The following is a 15,752-nucleotide window of genomic DNA, read 5'->3' as shown; positions in this document are numbered from 1 at the left end:
TCCAAGGTTGCAGACGGAGACGGGGAGGGGTTCTCTTCTTGTGTTGTGGCTCCCCTCCACTGCCCGCACTCCCTCGTGTTTCTCGCGGCAGCAACAGCAAACAAGGACCTCCTCCTCGAGATTGATTAATGACTAATGAGGGGAAGGCGACAGCACTATTCTCATACCAATACCATTTGTAGTAAGTAAGTAAATAAATAAATAAATAGTTGTAATAATTGATTCGTCTTGCTTGTTCTTATCATCATCCTCTGTTATGTTGTGTTGGAGCTCCAGCTGCAGAGCTCGAGGACTCCCTCCCTCTCTTTGGTGTTTGGTCTCGTCGTCGTGCTTCTGTGTGTGGTGTCTGGCTCGGCTCTGCAGCCAGCCATGATTGTTGTTCCCACCCCCACCCCCACCCAACGAAACAGAACAACAACAGGACGAGAGAGAGAGAGAGAGAGAGAGAGCAGCTGCCCTGCCCTGCCCTGCCATTTCTCTCTCCCTCCCTCGTCAATCAATTCCTCACAACCCAACAGAACCACAGGAGAACAGCCTGCTCGGAGCTCGGAGTCGAGTTGAGAAGAAGAAGAAGAATTGAAAACAAGACAGTTTGCAGCAGCCTCTGGGTCGTCTCCTCGGGCTCCGGCCGGCGACCCCTCGCCCCCGACGAGGAAGCAGTGTGCTGCATTGCCATTGCATCAGGCGACCTAGAGGTACGGCAATGGCAATACTAGCCATCCATGCATCTGTCTGTTTATTCTGCTGCTGCTTGCTCTCATCGTTATGGTTCTCTATAGCTCTCCCTCCTCCCTCCCTCTCTGAGAGTCAGACAGACGGGACTCCTAGTCATTCATTCAGAGTCTAGCAAGCAAGCAAGGAATGACTAGGAGAAGGAGTATGTGGATCGATCCATCTATATATTCTTGCATCATAAGATAGATTACATAGAGATAGAGATGGATTCCGATCCGTGAATCCAAAGTCCAGTAACAAGCACAAGCACCTGATTTTATTTACTTGCTGCTGATGTTCCCTTTGCGTAATGGATGGCGGGCGTTGCGTGCGGCGGCAAGCCATCCAAGCCAAGAAGGTGATTTGGCCATTTCATTTGTGTGTGGGGGGGCTTGCTTTGCTTGCGGTGCGGGAGAATTTCTTAATTAACGAATGAATGCAAGGGAAGGCAAGGCAAAGGCAACTAGGCATGGCGGTGGCGGCCCGGTTGGATTGGATTGGAATCCCGTAGGCAGCAGGCGTAGCCTATCCTCCATTCCTCCTCCGTTCCTCCTCCGTTCATCAGTTTCTCCCCCACCCCCCAGGCCTCGCCTCGCCTGTCGTCTCCTCTGCATTCTCAATGTCTTGCTTCCTTCCTTGTCCAACACTGCACTCCACTCCAATCCCATCATCCATCTCAAGCCAAAGCAATGCCTTCTCCACTTGTACTCCTCTCTCCTTCTCTCATCTCACAAGGCAGGGCATGCTTTGCTGTTGCAACACCATCTTCTCGTTAGTATTAGTATCAGCAAAGCAAGCACCAATCAGCCTTCCGAGCACCAATCAGTCTCTCTCTCTCTCTCTCACATACCCCTCCTTACAAATCCATCTATCCATAGCACAGGCACCTGCTGATTAATCCGGGGTTGAGGACGAGAGGGGACCTTCCACATTCATGCTCCCCATAATAAGCCAATAGCAAAGCATTCAAGAACCACCGCACCGGACTGATTTCCCTTCCTCTGCCTTCCCTTATTGTCTCGGTCAGTTCTTTCTTCTTCTTCTTCTCTCCCCTTTCCTGTCCTTTTCCCTTTCTTCCTCCCCCCCTCTTCTCTTGCTGCTCTTAATTGGTTACCAAATACCAATGGCCATGGATTTGATGCCGCCTCCAGTTACTGTATTTTTCTCTTACTAGTTTCTGCCAGGCAGCACGCGACCTTTTTTGTTTTTCTTCTTCTGATTATGGTGAAAGAAAAACTAGCAAGCAAAAGCAACCCTTTTCTTTTCTTGTCCTCTCACCTTTTTCTCCTACCTGCACACGTTTTCTTTCTTTCTTTCTTTCCACATCGTTCCCTCCCTTAATCAATTTTACTCCTATATCTATCTATGAAATAATTTCTCTCTCGCATAGTTTTATTATTACTACTAGTATTATTTACTTTATTATTAAAAGATTAGATACTGTAATTTCATTCCATGGCCACAAAACTTGTCTTCATTTCCTGCTGTCTATTCATCTATGACAATGAGATAACTACCTGCCTGTAATAAATGAATGCGACTTTCTTTGGCTTTATGTTTCCTCCTCCTCGTCGCCTCATTCTCACTTCGATGTTTCTTAAGCAGGAAGCAGTTAATGGTCCAGAGGAGGGGCCATAACCTCCAGCCGTTTCAGTTTTTGACTTGAGAGTTGCTTGGGTTTCCTCAACAAACACACTGGTGGAGTGCCGTGCCATACGCAGACAACTAACTTAGCCCTGCCAAATAAAACAAGAGACGGAGCTTCCTGTAATCCTGCACCTATGGTGATAGCATCCGGAGCCGTTGACAGGAGCCACCTGTCCCCGTTTGTTCCCCTGTCAGAATCCTCATCTTCATCATTCTTCTCCCAGGATCTCGTCCCCACTGAGGTTAGCAACAAATAATAATAATTATGCAAAATCAGTACATCTACATGCTTTCCTTACCTCCCTCCCATGTCTTCCTTACGCAGAGGCAAGTTGGATTCTGGAAATCATCAGGGTCAATGGTCCATCACAAAGGTGATGCTTCACTTTTTTAAAAAAATATTCGTGGCTGCTATTTCATTTCATATGATTGTTACTTCTTGCATGATGCAAACTGTCAGTTAGGCCTTTCTTTTCTTTTTTCCTCCCTCTCTTATTTCCTCATGTATTGACCCTTGCAAAATGTATGGACCTTTCTATACTTGCTGTTGGTAGTTAGTGGAGTTATTGTACCTTAAATAAATTAAATCTCCTAAAATGATGCATACCTAACTTGCCCTGTCCAGCTCGTCCTGCACATACCAACTGATAAGCTCATTATTCATGTTTTTTTTTAACAAATTGTGCGGGGATGGGGAGATATTCTGCTCGATTCTCGACTAATTTTTCTTTGCGCCTTATATTATTAATAACTAACTGACTAAAACCAGAAACTTAGCTGCTCTGCTGTATCGTTTTAGTTCACCGTTTCTCTTGCCAGGAAATCCCCATATGGACTGCTAGATGCATGCCACCTAGGTTGCCTAATGCATCAGCATCCAGTTTTTAGTAAGCATTTTGGATGCAGTTGGGCAGGGAATGAGCCTGGCCATCCCTTATTCCTGGAATGTTTATACAACTTCTGCTCAAGACCATTAGGTAGGAGTTAGTTGAATGGTTCAGTGAGCACAGCTAGCAATTAAATGCCTTGATCAACATATCGTCGGACTCATTTGTTGAAGGCTGTAACATGACAATAGATTGAACAACTCTTCAGGAACTGAGTATATTTGTTCATGTTCATTAATGTCAGGGAGCGAGCCTATTTTCACTTCTCCACTTGATAAGGTCCATCCGATGGGCTCAAGTCCTGCAGGTGGTCTGGAACATCAGCAAGGTCAAGCCTTTAAGGGGCAGATGGGCATGCTTAACCTTGGTAATTTGGTGGGTCAACAAGAAAATGCTCCTGGCATACCATCGATTTCTTGGGACGATGTCCTCAGTAGCTCCAGGTCCAGTCTTGGCTTGTCTACTGGAGGGACAGCTTTTGTTGGACCAACTAGTGCTGATCAACATGTGCATGACTATGGAGACTGCCCTTCATCCAGCTCCTACACCGAAGTCTTCAGTAGCAAATGTGAGTTCCCCTTTGCATTTTTTTTCAAGAAACTAATACTTGCTAGGAATTGGAAAGCTGGTACCATCACTATTGCGGCATGTATCATTTCGTCTGAAATGTGCTATTACCCAGTTTCTTTATTTACCTTGACAATGTTTCCCCCCCTTGCCTCAACGCTGCAGCAGCAAGATTGGTGGCAAGTGGCGTTTATGGTCAATCAGCTGATGCAAATGGTTCTGGTTGTGAGGGAGATGAACCTCTAGGGTCCATGAAAGAATTGGAAGCTCAAACTATTGGAGATCTCCTTCCTGATGACGATGACTTGATATCGGGGATTATAGATGGCTTCGAATACACTGGCTTGTCTAACAAGGATGATGCTGATGAAGATATATTCTACACTGGAGGAGGTTTGGAGCTAGAGCATGATGATTCCAACAATGTCGACAAATTTCGTGAAGTGTCCTTCAAAAGTCAACTTTCTGGCGATGTCAACGAGGTAATATTACTTCTGAAAATTCTTTGTGAAATTCGAGTTCCAAACTATTCTGACGATCTTCTTTTTATTTTGGGTTATAGATCTACAAGGCTCCTACAAGCTGCAATAAGAAATTTGTAGAATTCTATAATACCAGAGCAGCACAAGAAACACTGAATGACCTCAACAAGGGTGACATGTCATGCTCACAAATCAAGGTTGAGCATAGCTATTCTGGAGGAGCAGGATCTTGGTAATTAACTTGGCTGGCATCATTTCACCATTTCCAGTAGGATCTCATAACGATGTCATACATACACTGTATACTATCATCTTCATTTTTTTCCTCGAACACTATCATCTTTCTTCATTACATGGGACTAATACGATAGCAGATTTTCCAAAGATATTGCAAGTAGTAATATATGGATAGTGGGACAAAAAAAGGTAATCAAGTGCTTATAGGTGTAAGTAAAACAAAATGTGCTTCACATTTTCACGGTTTCTCTTGTAGCCTTTGTGGTGCTTCCATCACGGTAATTCGAGACCAACTTGCACAAATCCTTTTAACAATAGAATTTGCATGAGAACAAAACAAATAGCCAATAACTAGTACTTTTATCATGCCTAATGGTTGAGTAACGTACAACTTCAACGGAATTCTAAACTTCCATTCCCATGAATTCTGGTTGGCAAATTATGAAATTATACTATAGAGCCACCAAACCCTATCAGTTTATGTGGTGAAGTAACATGTTTTCTCTGTGCTTACCAGCTTCACAGAGCAATGTTCTGGAGAACAGAAGCAAAATGCCGTACCTCACCAACTTAAGAACTCTCCACTTGGGACCATTGGTATGTAACATGAGTTGTTGTCATTTTTAACATTATTCGCCCCTTCCTACTATTCATACATTTTGAGCCCGCACTTTCTTTTCACATGTCAAACAGGGAAGTTAGACCCTAAAAGTTGGGAGGGCAGCACTGTTCGTAATTTATATTCTCCAGTTAGACCACAACACGATAAAGCACAACATGGCTTCTCTGTGAATGCTCCTCAGAAGTTGTCATCGCCTATCAGAATTGAATCTACACGACAGCACAGTAATCAAACTGCTCTTGGTGAACCTAGTGGATCGCTTGGTCATGGCAACTTTGGAGGTGGACTGCAAGCCTTCCACCCACACTCACTGCCAGAGTATCATAATGGTATTTGCAATGGCTCTAACTCCATGACATTAAATGCAAGGAATTCTAACTTCAGATTAACTGAAGGAATGGACTACAATAATCACAAAGTTGACCACAGTGACCTTCATGGTCATTCCTCTGATCAAAATGAAGGTAAAATTTCTTCGGCAAACTACTTATAATTTGTCTTTTCAATGCTTTGCTTAACTGCTTCACCTGTTTAGCATGGATTTGTAAAATTGGTGCTCTTTTTTATTTCCACTGGATTTAGTTACACATATGTAATGTTGCCAAGCACGGGTATATGGGTACAAACATTGATGTGTTAGCTGATGTTATACTTATGGGTTACTGCCGATTAGATTTTGTTATGCTCCTTTCTTTTATTCTGTTTCAAAGTTCATTGTTAGTTTGTTTGTTTGTTTTGCAGCATTTAGAGCTACTGGAATTGGAAGTTGCCCCCTTCATGGACATCACTATACTTGGAGTAACTCAAATGGATTTCCTCAAAGCCCCTCTGCTCCAATGCTGTGGTCTAACTTTCAGCAACCAGTGCATGTGAATTGTTACCCTGTTATGCCTCCTCACATGCGGCGCACTGCTGCCCATCCTATGGACCAACATCACTTGGGTTCAGCTCCAAACAGTGTTGGTGGTTTCGCAAATGCACATTCTTTTCATCCAGGGTCCCTTGAAAGTGTAGGGTTTCCTGGCAGCCCTCAGCTGTATCCAGATCTCTCTGTATTTGCATCTGCCAGAGGAAATTACAGGGAGACCATGTTCTCCCCCGTAAGTGCTGGGTTTCCATCAATTCAGCAAATTTTTCATGCGACCAACGGAAGGAATCCTATGGTGCATGTTTCCACATCATATGATGCCACTAATGATCGGATAAGGAGCCGCAGGCATGATGGAAATGCTGCCCAGTCTGAAAACAAGAAGCAGTTTGAGCTGGACCTTGACCGCATAGCTAAGGGTGAAGATTCGCGCACCACACTGATGATAAAAAACATTCCTAACAAGTATGTTTACACCTTATGCCAACTTTTGATTCCATACACCCAGGTTATTGTATCAGGTTGGCCTTTTTTGTTCTTTTGACTTATAGTTGATGCCATCAACAGGTACAACTGTAAGCTGCTTTTGGCTGTCATTGATGAGAATCACCGAGGAACCTATGATTTCATCTACCTTCCAATTGATTTTAAGGTATGTTATTCTTTTTCCCCCAAAGTGGGAAGGTTGGAACTTGTAGTGAGATTCATAGGGTCTGACTCTTGCTGTGTCTGCTTTCCTCAGAACAAATGTAACGTTGGCTACGCTTTCATCAATATGACAGATCCACAGCACATAATTCCATTTTACAAGGTATGTTGATGTGCCCATGCCTTCATAACTCACGGTAATGGGAAATATATCCAGTTTAACTCCTGGGTTGAATATGATAATTAGTAACTAAAGTTGATAATTTTTTTCAGACATTCAACGGCAAGAAATGGGAGAAGTTCAACAGTGAGAAAGTGGCATCACTTGCATATGCCAGAATCCAGGGAAGGAATGCTTTGATTGCTCATTTTCAGAATTCGAGCCTGATGAACGAAGAGAAATGGTGCCGCCCTATGCTTTTCCACAAAGATGGTCCACATGCAGGAGATCAGGTACGTGTAATATTCTCTCGTTGTCGTCACTGTGTACCTTTTCCACAAAATTTGCTGTGTTGTGTAATGACTGACAGAGTTGCACACGTTCTTATCAGGAGCCATTCCCTGTGGGTAGCAATGTCCGTTCTCGGTCTGGGAGAAACAGACCACTCACTGGTTCAGAGACTACTAAAGAGGGAAGTCCATCAACCTCTCCTAACTAAAGAGAAGCTGGCTCCCAATCCAACTGAGGACAGGCGGTATTTGCCCACTAACTGGAGGCTGAAGAGCCTGTAATAAATCATCCCCAGTTTTGCTTTTGTTGCTTTTTTTTTTTTTTGTCCTCGTCAGCAAGGCAGTGACTTGTTGAGTGTGACAATTAATGAGAATTCTGCTCTGCATGAGCCTGCTGAAGATTTCACCCTAAATTACCTTGGTTTTGCCCTACCGTTGAGCAAGCTATGTGTCAACGGCAACAGGTATGTAGAAGAGCTGAAGTGGTGGAGAGGGAGAGGTGTGTGTTTCAGGCGGGTGAAATTGAAGTTGTACAGTTGAACTCACCAGGATTGGAAATGGTCATCAATTTGAGTTGTTTTTCTTAGGGTTCATCTTGCTATGTTTGATCTCATTTATGTGCACATCACGTGTTCACTCGCAAATGTTTGGATGCCTTGTCTTTGTGAAACTTCTGCAGTCCCCAGATGATCCTCCTTGTTTGAATGGCTGCCTGCCACTGCGTCCATCATCTAGTAAACTATACTTGAACAAACGATTGTAAAGATCTCCCAAAACAAACCCTTTTCTGAGTCCAGAGCGGACTGCAATATCTCAGGGCCCGAAATGACTCAGGACCTCTACTTGTACGAGACAGCAAAATGTGATAGGATGTGGTACTCAAATCAAATCAGATAAAAACACGAGCATAAGAGTACGACATAGAATTATAGTCATATAGGCAGAAATTCAATTCAATTCAATTCTACGCCCAATGGGTCTGACGACTTAATAGTTTTAAGGGTCTTGGATGAACGCTTAGCATCCAGGAAGCAGCAATCGGTCTCCCAAACCGAACCAAAAGAAAACAGCTGCAACACTTGCCTGCATCACCCAACCAAAAGAAAACGCAAGGTTCCCAGTCTACGTACAACCACCCCAAAAAAAGACGGCTCCTCGCTTCGATGGCTGGCTTCTGCTTCCATCCAGACCATCAGCATCCACGCTCCACGCTTCCTCTACCCCTTCAGCAACCAGCATCAGCTCCAGCACGGCTTCTGGTCCTCCTCGCCGGACTATCATCAGCTCCAGTGGCATTCACACTGCTGCTACGGGTCACCCTGCGGCCACTGCTCACAGCAGGACTGCCGTTGCCTTCAGCATCCATATCACCACTCTTCCTGGTCCGTTTCACAGGAGTGCCACACACAGCAACCTCTTCCACGGCAGCACTGCTCTTCATCCTCTTGGCACCGTTGGTGCCAGTCTCAGCATCACCCTTGCGCTTCTTTGTCTGTTTCACAGCATCTTCATCAACCTTGCGCTTCTTCGTCTGTTTCGCAGCATCTTCATCAACTAACACATCCACCACTTCAGTCGCACCCATCTCTGACTTTTTATCATCTTTTCCTCCCTCCTTGATTTCAACCACAATCTTCACAGAACCATCAGCATTAGCATCAGCATCTGCACTGTCTTGCTCTTCCTCATTCAAGCCGCTATCATCCTCCTCTCCCTTCACCAAAGCACCATCATTTTCCTCCGAGTCACCATCACCACATTCCTCAGCATCATCTGAAGCCACCTTGCCTTCTTCAACAGCCTTGCGTTGCAAAGTCTCAATCAGCTCCATCATTTCTCGATTGATCTGAAACAAATACATAACAAAAACATATCATGTGACCAACTCTGCACTCTAATAAAGTATATATGCTTCAACAAACTCAGTACTTCAACACACCTGGGGATTCTCTAAGAAGTCACAGATGTCAGTTGGGCAGGAAGGGCACGTCTTCACAATCTTCTGTGCCCTTAGAGTCCGACCACCACGGCTTCTTTCCCTCATAGAGGATTGGCTATCATATTTCCCAAGCAAACAAGTCTTGCAAAAGTTGTGAGCACATGGAGTCGTAAGTGGTTCTTTAATCACTGCCCGGCAGATAGAACAACCAAACTCTGCAGGATCAGGGTACACAAACAAATCCTGAGACCACGCTTTCACAGCAACATCATAATAAAAGGAACCTAAGAAGTAAATAATAAATCAAACAGATGAGCAAGAACCTTTAAGCAGCCTTTCAGCAACAGACAAATGAGCACGCTTTGTTGATCTCCGGATTTGCTTGTCAGTCTCAGGATCCCCAGAGAGAACAGGCTTCTTGCTGACTGGCGGAGGCACCATCCATTTCCAGCCATCTTTCTCCTATCACAATGAATACAAACCATCCATAACACAGTACAGTAACACTGAAAGAAGAAAGAGATGTACATACATCATAATCCCATGAAGGACGCCCTTTCCTCTCTGTTATATCAGTTGCACCTTGCAGCTCCTTTATCTTTGGCAAGGGTCTTGGACGATCACCGTGATCATCACTAAAAATCAGAGCACAGATGTCAGCAGGAAGAATCACATTTTTTTTTCCTGAAGATCAGGACTAGTCTAGAAGTGATGAGACAAAGTATTTTGTCCAACCTGGTCCAAGGAGCTGGTTCATTATCACAGCGTACAAAGAGATACCTGCAGACCTTGAACTTACCCTGTGGCAAAAAAAAGACAGCAGCTTATAAGTAGCTGCATAGTATGAAAGTATAGCTACATCTGCAATATGTATACAGGAGAACTAAGTTACCTGAATACCAATCTTCCTCCAGCACTTCTCAATTCTGTAAACCCCATCATACCTTACACCGCTTTCAGGAGCATATGAGGATCGCTTCTCTTTGTGCGACCTATTAAGAAATAAGAAAGAGTAAGAGAAAGGTCCAACTATTGGAGGACACAAAGCATATATACTGTCAAAACACCCCACAACCTCAATATTTAAGAATTCAGGAAAAACAGAAATAGACGAGAGGAAAGACAGCACAGGAAGCATCATTGACATTATCGAGCAAGAGCACAGCCCCAACCATAAAAAAAAACAAAGATCCACAGAAGATCACATGAAACTTGAAGAGCAAAAGTTTCGGTTTTATGTGTATGGCCAAAGAAAGCATACCGCACAACCCTGACCGGGTAGCCCTTCAAGCAACTAATGCGTAAAGCAGCATTCAGCTTCTCAAATTTTTGATCAGATGACTGTTCCTTGTTCGTCCGCTTGTTCCCACTTAGATCCCTCCCACCACTGCATTAGTAGATATAATTTTGCAGACATTTCAATAAGGGATCCTAACATGTAGGATCAATCATGAAAAGGAGAACATCAAGCGGTTAAATTAGCAAACCTTCCAGTGTAAAGAAACCACTCTCCATGATCTTCGTCATCTTCATATCCTCCTGAAAGAGCTACTGACTGAGCACCATACGTGGACTGGCCAGCAATACCAGCCACATGAGGAAAGTGAGCGCCCCATTGTCTGCACTCAAGTCGGTCCTCCCATGTTTCCCCAACTCGAACACCAATACTCCTGCGTGGGTCATTTTCTGCAAGAATGGGGCCAAAATGATCAGGTGCAATGGTCACAAAGATCTGGCCACTTGATGCGTTTGCTTTTCCAGACTTCTTAGCCCTGTCAGTTGTAAATGCCTTATCAGGCCTATCATCATTTCGTATGTAGTGATACGGAACTGCAGAGCCAGCAGAGTTAGGATTCTTTGAAATCTTAGCCATCCTGATAACTTCAACTAGAGCTGAGTTGATTCTTGGCTGCTCAGCCATTTTGGCCGGGATCTGTGCCCTACATTTCGCACAGGTCCTCTTCCTGTTCTGAATCCACTTCTGGAAGCACTTCAAGCAGAAGTTATGGCCACATGGTGTCTGCAAAGGAAAAGTGTATATATATTAGAATTGGCACAAGCAATTATTGAGTGAAATGGTTAATCATATCCTAAAGAGACTAACGACAATGTGTTACCAATTAAAGAACAGCAAAACAATATACGGTTTTGCTGAGGGCAAACATGCAGACAATGCATGATCCGTGATCTCTGGTAAGTTTCAGTAAACTAACACTTACTAATTAAGGAACATAGCAAATAGACATTATGCAGGTATACTTCACGAAGGGTAAAAAAAAATATCTGATTGAAAAAACAAGGATATACAGTGCAGAATAAAAGTGTAGGGATACAGGTTTATATCTGAACAAATAAAAAAAATAAAAATGAGTTGTTTTATTTTATTTAAAAAGACAGCAGAAGCAATGGTACTTAAAAGTATAGCAATACAGGCATATCTGAAATAAATAAATGGTAAAACCGAAAATAGATGCAAGAACACAGAGAAGGAGCGTTGGGTTATTTTATCTTATCTTTTGTCATTTTTGTTAAAAAATCAGCAGGACCACTGGGACTCAAAAATACAGGTGGTAAAGGTTCAAATCTGAAATCTGAAATAAATAAGAACGAGAATAGATGGAGGCATGGGGGGTGTTTAAATTATTTTTTATTTTTAATTAAAAAACAAAATCCGCGGCACTGGTACTAGAAAGTGTAGTAGGAATACACAGGTTGATTCAAGAAGCAAGCAAGCAAAGTTGTGGGCATATGAGTTGCGATTACTACATAAGAAGCAGGGAAACACAAGCAGTGGATGAGCATCCAGAGCCTTGAGATTTGAAGAGGCAGAATCGGTAAGGGAGAAGATCTAGGGGATTCAGTGTAGAAGACGATTCGGCGGGTGATGTATATAATATAAAAGAAAAATGGGGAGAGAGTTTGATTTGGTTACCGTGACGGGTCGGTCCGGGAGCTTCATGCAGAAGACGCAGCTGAAGTTCTTGCCGACGATCTCGAGGGCATCGTCTGCCGCGGCGTCGTCATCGTCGTCGTCGTCGTGGGCGTCGCCGGCGAGGAGGGCCTGGCGGCGGCGCGCCTTCTCGTGGTCGGAGAGGGTGGTGTCGGCCTCGATGGCGCGGATGGCGGCGACGAGGGTGTTGGCGGGGCCGGAGGGAGCGGCGGCGGCGGCGGGGTCGGGGGAGCAGTCGGGGCAGCTCCAGCTGGCGGCGTCGGCGAGGGCGGGGGGCTTGGAGAGGCACGGGGAGTGCCAGGGCGTGGCGCAGGTGGAGCAGCGGAGGAGGTCGACCTCCGGCGGGGAGGCGGCGCGGCAGACCATGCAGACGCCATCGCCGTCGCAGGGGAGGTCCGGCATGGCGGCGGCGGTCAGGCTAGGGTTTGGCTGTCGGAACGGGAACGGGGAATGATGGCGGATTGGTGGGGAGAGGAAGGAAATGGAGGGGAAGCCGGAGGGAGGAGTTTGATTTGATGGGGGTAGTAGACTATAGTAGCAGCAGCGGAGGCACCCAAGGGTTCAAAATTTTGGGTTTTGCCGGTTGGGCGGGGCGCGGGCGCGGGCGAGGGCGAGCCGCCGCCACCTCTCCTTTCCCTTTCCCTTTCCTTCCCTCCAACAATTTCATCACTTTGGATGGACGGGAAGGGAAGAGCTGCAACCTAAACTTTGTGCGTTGTTTCTGTGTGCCACCGCCAGCGGGTCCCTTTCCCGTCCGGGGCCCACCGATCGGTGACTGGAAAGTCGGAGCCGCGACCGTGAATCAAGGCTTTCGGGGCGTTTCGGGAAGGGAGCGCCAATGGCAAGAAACCGTATGCGTATGGGTATGGGCACGGTAAAAGTGGGCGGCTCCCACTCACGACGACTTGTTTAGTTTACAAAATAAATCAGAGTCTTACGATGCATTAAATATAAATAAAAATAATGCATGATTGCACAGTTTATCTGTAATATAAATGAAAATATTAATTTTGTAAAAATAAAAAATAAAAACTAGACAAGGCCTCAATGACGTATTTGCCCCTGCTATGCCCGGTTTGATTTGATTTAATTTGATTGATCGTACACTTGCTTCAAGGAAGTTGGATGGCTAGGCGGTACATTATATGTATGTTTGCGTCTTGTTGCGTTGGTTGGATGAATAGTCCTTTTTTTATTTAGTTGTATACATAAAAATAAATGGCAAGTCAAAAATCTTGTATTCCAATCTTGCACAATGTATGAATGCTAAATAAAGATTGTGCGGCAGTCCTTAACCCTGTAGGTTATTTCAAGATTTTTGTTTGCTATTGAGAAATATGGGTTCTAATAAATGATGAGAACCACATTTCTACAATAGAAATGGAACCCAACATTTTGAAATCATTGGGTTGGTTTGTTCGGTCCACCGAATTGACCAAATAAATCTATATATTTTCTTCCATACTCTTCAAACATATATAAATAAGTTATTTAGACATTTCTTTCTAAATGTTTTCCTCTACGGCCTTGTCAAACATCTACAAAAGATAACATTTTTTAGTGTGTTTTCAAAGTTTATACCTTGTAGCTAAGAGCAATAAATACAAGCATGATCTCATATTCAGGTTTTAGAGGCCAAAGATAGAACCCTGATATGTATCTAAAACTAAAATATAATAATCAGGCTGAAGCAAAAAAACAAATAACAATAAAGATAATAATTCAGATTATTTGGGTTCTCTATGGTTTTGTTTCTGATTCAAAGTACCCACTCCTAATGTTGATGATCAGGAACCGCACTTCACCGCTATGCGTGAAGTGGTGTGTGAAGTGGCACATGATGGTGAAGAGCGTCCTGGCATGTGTAATCAAGGTAGAGGTTGTCGGCCAACCCGCTACTAGAGAAGATGAAACCTAAGCGGAGCGGTTACATGTGTGGTATTCTAAACTCTCCAACCCCATATCCAAGATCATTAGGGCAGTAAGGCGAGACATGATGAGCTACCCCTTCTAGATGTAAAGGAAGGAGCGAGGTGTCGTCGTATAGACACCTTATTAGTATATAATGTCACAATAATTTAGAAGCAATTTAAACTTTAATACCACCATTTCTTAGCATGTAATACCATAAAAAAGTAGTGCTACTAGAGTACTAATGCACAACTTAAAGTAGCAAAATAACAAATTTGAAATCTCTCCTCTCAATAGTAGAAGATTAGACTCTAATGACACGACAAATCAACAAACAAGCAAGGAATCCATACTGATCTAATTATCCAATCAAAGGAATGAGCATTTGCATATCACAACAAAGAACAAAGGAACGAGAGGGAACACAGAAGAGGAACGAGGGGATCATAGAACTGAGGAACGAAGGAGAGAAAGAGAAAAGATATACTTATGTTGTGAAGTGTTAGCCAGAAGGCAGAGGAAGGAGTTGAGGCCGGATAATGGGCGGACGTTGGAGTAGTCATGAATCAAAGAGTAGAGGGAAGAGGGCGCAGATTGAGGCAGGTAGGCGGCAGGATCGAGGCGAGCGGCGGCGGCGGCTTCAAGGTTCTCCCACTACCCTCTTCTCTCCCCCACTATCCTCTCTTCCCCTCTTTCCTTCTTCTCAAATCGCATCGAATTTTGATGCGGCACTTGCGAGAGAGGTATAGGTGCGTCGAGCGATTCGCTCCCGCGCTCCTTTCCCGCGCACACAATTCCCTCCCGCGCTTTTTTTTCCTGATGTGTGTGTTTCCCTCCCATGCGCTTCCCTCTCATCCGCGCGCGCACTGCCTACCCCACGCATGCGATGTCTAGTTGGCGACCTGGCGCTCGAGGCAACACCATACACGACAAAAAAGTGGTGAGGCTGATGCTATTAGAATCACTGTTCGCCTAAACGGCCGTTTAGACCGTTTAAACGCCGTGTAAACGCTACACAATGATACACCGTTTCCGTTTAATCATCTGTTTAGTCCGTTTAATTAACCGTTTAGCCCGTTTAATGGACTGTTTAGCCCGAATAATGGCTAAACGACAGGTGACCGACTGTTTACCGTTTAGCGTTTAGGAAAACATTGATTAGAATTGCTTATATGACAACCTGTTTTTTGACAAGAAACAAAAAATATCACATTATCACAACAGCCAAATTACAAAGAAGTCCTCGAAAGGAGACCATTTTACAATATAACCGTGGATTTGGAGAGAAAAAATGCAGCAGTTGGAACTTGTACTAAGTTTGGTATTATGCCACTGTGACGACATGTTGTGGGAAGAGGAGAAGGCGACGTAGGCCGGAGGCCAATTTGTCGTTAATTAACAACAATGGTGGTCGAGGGCACACGCACCTCATCATCTGACAAATTTCTGCCACGTCACCGATCAACCATGAGTAGGGTAGGGAGTAAGGCCTTGTTTAGTTCACAAAAATTTTCAAGATTTTCCGTCACATCAAATTTTGTGGCACATGTATGGAGTATTAAATGTAGACGAAAACAAATACTAATTACACAGTTTATCTGTAATTCGTGAGATGAATCTTTTGAGTCTAGTTAGTCCATAATTGGATAATATTTGTCACGAACAAACGAAAGTGTTACAGTAGCCAAAACCAAAATTTTTTCTCAACTGAACAAGGCCTGGGCTGATGACCGAAAGAAAGTTGCGGCCCATCTCGTTACGAAAAGCCCAGCCCAGCCCAGGTTCACCCTTGCACCTGCCTTCCGTTTCTTCTCGCCTTGCTTTCTTTCC

General features: G+C 44.2%; 2 protein-coding genes across 5 annotated transcripts; one reads left to right on the top strand and one right to left on the bottom strand.

Moving 5' to 3' along the window:
• Positions 260-7,735, top strand: LOC8065276 (protein MEI2-like 3). 4 transcript variants are annotated; one of them, XM_021447336.1, is made up of 13 exons: positions 260-695; positions 2,320-2,603; positions 2,687-2,735; positions 3,493-3,816; positions 3,984-4,297; positions 4,378-4,529; positions 5,052-5,131; positions 5,228-5,620; positions 5,898-6,489; positions 6,592-6,676; positions 6,767-6,835; positions 6,946-7,125; positions 7,224-7,704. In XM_021447336.1, exons 2-13 carry the CDS (start codon positions 2,496-2,498, stop codon positions 7,329-7,331), a joined length of 2,454 nt encoding a protein of 817 aa, XP_021303011.1. In that variant the 5' UTR covers positions 260-695; positions 2,320-2,495; the 3' UTR covers positions 7,332-7,704. The 4 variants fall into 4 exon arrangements, with proteins under 4 accessions (XP_021303011.1, XP_002440399.1, XP_021303012.1 ...); XM_002440354.2 differs by having other exon boundaries at positions 261-695; positions 3,981-4,297; positions 7,224-7,735; XM_021447337.1 differs by having other exon boundaries at positions 261-695; positions 3,556-3,816; positions 3,981-4,297.
• On the bottom strand, positions 8,019-12,610 carry LOC8066584 (E3 ubiquitin-protein ligase ORTHRUS 2). Its single transcript, XM_002439045.2, has 9 exons — positions 11,994-12,610; positions 10,549-11,081; positions 10,323-10,448; positions 9,954-10,053; positions 9,797-9,861; positions 9,594-9,696; positions 9,385-9,523; positions 9,062-9,276; positions 8,019-8,968 (listed from the first exon to the last, which is right to left on the bottom strand). The coding sequence occupies exons 1-9, from the start codon at positions 12,411-12,413 to the stop codon at positions 8,348-8,350; spliced, it is 2,322 nt and encodes a 773-aa protein (XP_002439090.1). The 5' UTR covers positions 12,414-12,610; the 3' UTR covers positions 8,019-8,347.

Source organism: Sorghum bicolor, chromosome 9 (assembly GCF_000003195.3).
Source record: "Sorghum bicolor cultivar BTx623 chromosome 9, Sorghum_bicolor_NCBIv3, whole genome shotgun sequence".
In the NCBI taxonomy this organism is placed as follows: Eukaryota; Viridiplantae; Streptophyta; class Magnoliopsida; order Poales; family Poaceae; genus Sorghum; species Sorghum bicolor.
Note: the sequence above shows the minus strand (reverse complement) of the source record. Positions and strands in the feature narration are given on the sequence as shown.